At 45.9% G+C, this 7,469-nt stretch overlaps 1 protein-coding gene across 1 annotated transcript; it reads left to right on the top strand.

Moving 5' to 3' along the window:
* Positions 1–4,917: 4,917 nt before the first annotated feature.
* LOC120712270 (amino acid permease 3-like) lies at positions 4,918–7,028 on the top strand. Its single transcript, XM_039998028.1, has 4 exons — positions 4,918–5,529; positions 5,620–5,834; positions 5,919–6,067; positions 6,185–7,028. The coding sequence occupies exons 1-4, from the start codon at positions 5,090–5,092 to the stop codon at positions 6,845–6,847; spliced, it is 1,467 nt and encodes a 488-aa protein (XP_039853962.1). The 5' UTR covers positions 4,918–5,089; the 3' UTR covers positions 6,848–7,028.
* The last annotated feature ends 441 nt before the right edge of the window (positions 7,029–7,469 follow it).

Genomic DNA, 7,469 nt, shown 5'->3' with positions numbered 1-7,469 from the left:
AACCGACTGAGAAAAGCATTGACTCTTAAAATTACAAAGCCACCTATTATGGCTTGCTGCTTGATGCTCAAAGATTTTGTCATTCCTCAATTTCCAGAGTTCCCATGCTGCAATCATCGTAGCTTCAGTGAAGAAAGGCTGATGATTTGTTGATCTGGCATGGACCCATCTATCCTCTAGGCTCAAAAGATTATCCCAATTGATGTTAATTGAGAGCCAGCACTGCCTTGCAAAAGGGCAAGTGAAAAAGAGGTGATCAATAGTCTCCTCCTCCCCTGTGTCACACATTACACAAAGATTATTATCATGCACATATATATGTCTTCTGGAGAGCATTGTCTTGGTGTTCAGCCTGTCCACTAGGACTAGCCAAACAAAGAATTTCACCCTTGGTGTGCATCTTGATTTATGTATCTGCTGGAAGATTGGGTGAGCCTCAAGTGTGCCATAGATATGTTCATAGTATTTCCTGGCAGAAAAATCAATGCCCATAGAGGTTGCCATTTGTCATCTCGATTTTCATCATAGGTTACTTCCTGAATGACTGTCTGAAGATCGTTTAATTCCTCTAAAGCTTGTACTGAGAGTGGCAGGTGGAACATGTCCTCCATGTCCTGGGTTTGCATTACTTGCTGAACAAACACATGTTCTGATTTTGAGAAAGAAGCTATTCTTGGGAAGTCAGTGGAAAGGATGTTGTCTGTCCATCTATCTTCCCAGAAGCAGACTGTGGATCCATCACCAACAATGCAACGAGAGAAGCTATGGTAAAGATTGTTTAAGCGCATGACATCCTTCCACCAGAAGGAGCCAACTTCCCTAGAGGCATGAGGCACTTTGTCTTGGTAATGTTTGAACCAGATAAGTTGAACCCAAGGTATATCTGCATGATTATAGAATTTATGGAGATGCTTCATCAAGAGGGCATCATTGTGCAGTCTAAGATTGATCACCCCCAGACCACCCTTGTCTTTTGGTTTCTGAACCGTTTCCCAAGCTACCAAGTTTCCACCTCTTGTTTTTTCAGAATTACCTCTCCATAAGAATTGCTTCCTCATACTGTCAATGTTCTCAATTACACCTCTTGGTAGCTTGATTGTGCAGAGTGTATATGTGACAATTGGTGTCATAGCTGCATTAACCATTTGCAATCTTCCGGAATAAGATAACCAGGTTGCACTTCCAGAAAAGCATCTTTCAACTCTATCCATTAAAGGTGTGAGATCTTCCATTTTGGGTTTTGTTGTCCCCATCGGCAAGCCTAGATAGGTGAAGGGTAAGGAACCAGTTGAACAGCCAAAAGTATTGACAAGATGCTCAATTTTCTCTTGGGAAACATTAATGGCGAGCATCTGAGATTTACTATAATTTACTTTAAGCCCTGTTGACTCAGCAAAGGAAGCTAGTAGGGATTTTAAAAAGAGAAGTTGTCTTGCATCTGCTTGCATGATTAGTAAGGTGTCATCAGCATACTGCACAATGGGGAAATCCTCATTTGGTTGGGGTAAAGGTGGGACGAGTAGATTGGATGAAGCAGCTCTGTTGACTAGGATTTGCAGGAGTTCTGCTGCCAAAACAAAAAGTAGGGGGGGAGCGGATCTCCCTGCCTAACTCCTCTTTTACACTTGAAAAATTTTCCAGGCACCCCATTTAAGAGCACTGCTGAAGACCCAGAGGCAAGTATGTTTGTGATCCAGTCAATCCATCTGCTGGGAAAGCCAAGGTGAAACATCATTTTAATTATGGTTTGATGTGCAACAGTGTCAAAAGCCTTTTCAAAGTCAAGCTTAAGGATGATGATCTCTCTTTTGGATTGATGACATTGGTGAATATATTCAAAGCTCCATGCTAAACAATCTTGTATTGTTCTTGACTTGATGAAGCCATACTGGTTCCTGTGAATCAAAGTGATAATGATTTTCTGAAGACGGTCTGCTAGGATTTTGGTCAACAATTTCAAGCTAATGTTCATCAAGGAGATTGGCCTATAATCATTTACAGTCTCTGGATTATTTTTCTTGGGGACTAGTACTATGAAAGAACTATTGATGCTTTCAAGGCAGAGATCATTGTTGAAAAAGCTCTCACACAAGGAATAGAAGTCATGCTTTATTATTGGCCAACATTTCTTAAGAAAAATACCATTGAAGCCATCTGGCCCTGGTGCTTTATCAGTGGGCATGCTTCTAACTATCAAGTAAATTTCCTCTAGCTGAAAAGGCTCAACTAACTCAGTTAAAGAGGTTCTGGACTGCACTAGAGTTGCCAAATCAAAGACCATTGTGGTGCCAGGGTCCACTCCCATTCTATTTCTGAAAGCATTCCAAAGAAGGCCAGCCTTGCCATCATGATCTTGTATCCAAGCGCCACTTTCATTAAGAATTTGAGGGATAGCATTCCTTCTATAAGAAATAGTTGACATTGCATGAAAGAATTTAGTACATTCATCCCCAAATTTGATTTTGTTATTTCTGAACCTCTTCTTCCAGTATTCATTTTTATATCTTAGGATGGTTCTCAGCTGCCTTTTCAAGATCAAACGAAGGTCCATTTCTAGGTTATATAGAAGTCTCACTTCTTCAATTGAATCCAGATGGCCAATCACAGCATTGCAGTTTCCAATCAACAGATTCAGGTTGGAAAGAGTTTTGTTCCATGCTTTCAGATCAGCTCTGAGCCTTTTGAATTTGCCTGAGATGTTTCTTGCTGGATTGGTGTTGCTGGTACTAGCCCAGCTGCTTTGTACTGTTTCAAAAAATCCTTCATGTTCAACCCAAAAGCTCTCGAATCTGAAGATATTTGCTCTTGGTATTTTTGTGTTGATTGCAATTTTACACGGAATATGATCTAAGGTGATCTTGGCCAAAGGTAGAACTTCTGTCATTGGGAAATTCAAAGTCCAATTGGGAGATGTGAAAAACCAGTCTAGCTGCTCTAAAAGTGGATTTGCCTGCATGTTGCTCCAAGTGTAACTTCTTCCTTTTAGGGGGAGTTCAATGAGTCCCAAATGATCAATTGCATCGTTGAAAATCAAAGTGTCTATGAGATTGCCACTAGGTCTGTTTCTATTTTCTAACGAATGGTAGAAATTGAAATCACCCACAAATAGCCAGTTTATGGAATCAGAGACATCACAATTTCTGAACCAGTTTATAAAAGCTGATCGATCTGGCTTAGTACAGAGGGGCCGTAGATGTTGGTTAATCTCCAGCATTCTCCACTATGCATGGAGGAAAAGTCAACTGTGATTGAGAATTGAAGTTTTTCAAAAACCACTCCCCTGAAAAAAGAACTTGCCCAGAGAACTAGAAGGCCCCCTGATGCACCCACCGAGGGGATGAAATCAAAGCAGTCAAAACGTCTCGGGGCAAAATTACGGATAAACGAGATATCAAAGTTTTCTCTCTTGGTCTCTTGCAGGCAGATGACAGAGCAAGTACTTTCCTCGATCTTATTTCTAATCGCATCCCATTTATCATACGAATCGTGCTCCACCTATTGCCTCCGACCTATATAATTTGGTGGTAATAGAATGTTCCACCTATAACAACCATTCCTGCTGCGTGGCAATAGAGGCCACCACCTATAGCACCGTAATCAATTTTGTGGTAATAGAGTGAACCACATATAGCAACCAAACAACTTTCGTGGCAATAGATAACTCCACATATAGCACCGAAATCAACTTCGTGGTAATAGAGGGAACCACATATAGCACCCAAAACACTTTCGTGGCAATAGAGGTGCTTCCCCCTATAGCAACCACAACTAGAGTGTAGCAATACAATACTTTGCAACGCAAGATTTTACAAATTGCAACGCGTTGGGTATGATGCAATTGCACCTATGGCAACACCAGATGCGTCACAATATGATAATTTGCAACCAACACGAGCGAGCCCGTAGATGCTAGTTGTAACGCCTCATTGTGTTGTAATAGAAAAACTAATGCAACATAAAAAAGACATGCGTCGCTACAGACTAATGCAGCGAGACATATAGCTGCGTTTTCTTACGACACAAATTGGTTGCAATTGCGGCTATTGCAACCAAATATGGCATATTGCAACACATTTCGTGCGTTGTATTAGGGGGAAAATCTAGTAGTGTTCGATGACTGCCCAAGTATTTTACTCTTTTTTCCATTGTTAAGAAATCTATGTATGTATGTATCTAAATCAATACATGAATCTGCATCTGTATATATCGTATCTATATCTTGTATCTATCTATTTATCTCGCTTATATCTATTTATCTATATCTTGTATCTATATATATATCCCCGGTATATGTATATCTATATCTCTATATCATAGACCTGATGAGGAAACTTGTTCCAGATTAATGAGCGAAAATATGTAGCCGTGCAGCCATTGTGTGGGACCATATGACAAGGCAGATTAACAATAATGCTACCACTTAACTTTCTCAAAGTTATCAGGCCGAACATAAAAAAAAACACACGATTTCGAAAAACATGTACAGATTTAGCACGGGACACTCACAAGTCACAACTTACGAACACTCACCACGGAAACAATGCCCAAGTGCTATGTACCCGCTAATTTAGAATTTTAGATGAATCTTGACAATGCTTATGCAATTTGGCTATTTCAATCCTTTGCAAATGCGATTATGTGGTTGATGGTTACTAATAATCAATCAGTGGAGTATCGATCACGATGTTGTTTGGACCATAGACCAGCTTAAAATATTTGTCAATTATATCGTGATTACTTTTTAGATTTGGCATGTTAAATAAATGTTGGTTTGACTGGCTTTCTCGCTATGGAATCATTCTTGTCAACTGTGGTCACATTTGGTGACAACTAGCAAAGTATTGGTGGCAATAAGCAATGTGTTAAATAAGTACGAGACCTCACCTTTCTCACTTCATAAATACTGGAGACCATCAAATGAGATCTCTACAAGCTTCGATCTTTATAGTATAGATTCTTTGTGCTAACCTTGATTTGGCCTTACAAAAGCTTCCCACCGATTTACCAAATTCTCAGAAACAAGCATCTCCGGCGACGGTCGAGATGTCGCACACCGGCCGTTAGCGTCGCGCCCCTCGACAACCGCGGTATGGAGTTGGAGGCTGGTGGCGCCGCCGGTGTCCATGCTCGAAGTCGCTCGTCAGAGGCTGCAGAGCCACCCAAGCCGCTGGTTGACGACGACGGACGGCCGCGGCGCACCGGCACGCTGTGGACGGCCAGCGCGCACATCATCACGGCGGTCATCGGCTCCGGGGTGCTCTCGCTGGCGTGGGGCGTCGCGCAGCTGGGCTGGGCGGCAGGCCCCGCCGTGATGGTGCTCTTCGCCGCCGTCATCTGCTACACCTCCACCCTCCTCGCCGAGTGCTACCGCTCCGGCGACCCCGTGTTCGGGCCGCGCAACCGCTCCTACATCGACGCCGTGCGCGCCACGCTGGGCGAGTCCAAGGAGAGGCTCTGCTGCGCCATCCAGCTCTCCAACCTCTTCGGCATCGGCATCGGCGTCTCCATCGCGGCGTCCGTCAGCATGCAGTATGTTGCATTGCACTAAGTCAAGATCGCACCAGCTACTCCATCACAACGGCGATAACGAGTAGTTTTGTAAATTGTAACAACGAGCAGGGCGATTAGGAGGGCGGGCTGCTTCCACTACAGAGGGCACGATGACCCGTGCCACGCCTCCACCAGCCCGTACATCGCCATCTTCGGCGTCATGCAGGTCGTCTTCTCGCAGATCCCGGACCTAGACAAGGTATGGTGGCTCTCAATTGTCGCCGCCATCATGTCCTTCAGCTACTCCACCATCGGCGTCTCCCTCGGCGTCGCGGAGATCGTAGGTAAGTCGATTCTTGGTAATAATTAAGGGGTAAAATTCTCCCTGTAATTAACCTGTCAAGTGCTGACGTTCTCAAGGATTTCAGCGAACAGAGAGCTAAGGGGCAGCCTCGCCGGCGTCATCAGCACCGGCGCCACCGGGGTGACCCTGATGCAGAAGGTCTGGCGCAACCTGCAGGCCTTTGGAAACATCGCGTTCGCTTACGGTTTCTCTATCATTCTGCTCGAAATCCAGGCATGTTCACCAGCCAGTAACAGCTGATTCCTCTGTCTCACTGATCATTATTGCCAGTCTGTCGTAGAATGTCATTTGGTTGTTGCTTAACTGTAATGCTTGTCTTCTTCCTTTCAGGACACGATAAAGTCGCCGCCGCCGTCGGAGGCTGCGGTGATGAAGAAGGCGACGGCGGTGAGCGTGGCGGTGACCACCGTGATCTACCTGCTGTGCGGGTGCGTGGGGTACGCGGCCTTCGGCGGCGCGGCCCCGGACAACATGCTCACGGGCTTCGGCTTCTACGAGCCCTTCTGGCTGCTGGACGCGGCGAACGCCTTCGTCGTCGTGCACCTCGTGGGCACCTACCAGGTCATGACCCAGCCGGTCTTCGCCTACGTCGAGGGCCGGGCGTCCGCCGCGTGGCCCGGCGGCGCGCTGGTCCGCGAGACGGACGTCAGGGTCAGGCTGGGCCGCCGGGCCATGGCGTTCTCCGTGAGCCCGATCCGGCTGGCCTGGCGCACGGCGTACGTGTGCGTGACCACGGCGGTGGCGATGCTGCTGCCTTTCTTCGGCTCCGTGGTGGGCTTCATCGGGGCCGTCTCCTTCTGGCCACTCACCGTCTACTTCCCCGTGGAGATGTACATCGCGCACCGCGGGGTGGCGCGGGGAAGCACGCGGTGGCTGCTCCTGCAAGCGCTCAGTGCTGGCTGCCTCGTCGTGTCCGTCGCGGCTGCGGCTGGGTCGATCGCCGGCGTCGTGGAAGAGCTCAAGGCGCACAACCCGTTCTGCTGGTCGTGCTGACCCAACAGCTCAATGGGCGATCTGAGTCCTCACCGCGAGAATATATATATCCTAGTATATGTTTTAGCCTTCTCGCTACCGGAAACCAGCACTTTGCCGAGTGCTTAGTAGGTTGCCGAGTGTTTTTTTTCGGACTGCAACCTTGCAGCCGGTTTCGACATAAAAATATTGTGGTTGAGACTATCCGAACTGCTGGCAAATATTGTGGTTGAGACTATCCGAACTGCTGGCAAGAAGATAGATAGAGGAGAAGCGACGGGCTGCAAGCTTGCAGCCGGTTTCGACATAAGAATCGAGAAATCTCGTGAGAGAGACAAGTGGGTCTTTTATTAAGGAAAAAAGTCCATTTTTGACCATCCAACCCTGGCCTCGGTTTGGTTTTGGCCATCGAACTCCAAAACCGAGTATCTTTAGCCATCCAACTATCAAAACCGTTCAAATTTGACCATCGGGCTGTTTTGGTGGGTGGTTTTAATTTTTTTATTTACAATTAAGTCCTTAGATCTTAAAATGATTATTACTTTTTGCCTGTACCTCCGATTTGGGTCATTCCTACCGACACGCATTTGTAACGGCGAGCTTTATCTTTTAAATGTTCTTTATACTATTTTATCACTATTTG

This window comes from Panicum virgatum, chromosome 6K (genome assembly GCF_016808335.1).
Source record: "Panicum virgatum strain AP13 chromosome 6K, P.virgatum_v5, whole genome shotgun sequence".
NCBI lineage: Eukaryota > Viridiplantae > Streptophyta > Magnoliopsida > Poales > Poaceae > Panicum > Panicum virgatum.
Note: the sequence above shows the minus strand (reverse complement) of the source record. Positions and strands in the feature narration are given on the sequence as shown.

Bases quoted from the DNA above. Each gene is read 5' to 3' on its own strand.
- LOC120712270 (XM_039998028.1), top strand. From the start codon at position 5,090: ATGGAGTTGGAGGCTGGTGGCGCCGCCGGTGTCCATGCTCGAAGTCGC. The intron at 5,835-5,918 runs GTAAGTCGATTC...CAAGGATTTCAG, and splicing joins CGGCGTCGCGGAGATCGTAG to CGAACAGAGAGCTAAGGGGC. The intron at 6,068-6,184 runs GCATGTTCACCA...TCTTCCTTTCAG, and splicing joins TCATTCTGCTCGAAATCCAG to GACACGATAAAGTCGCCGCC.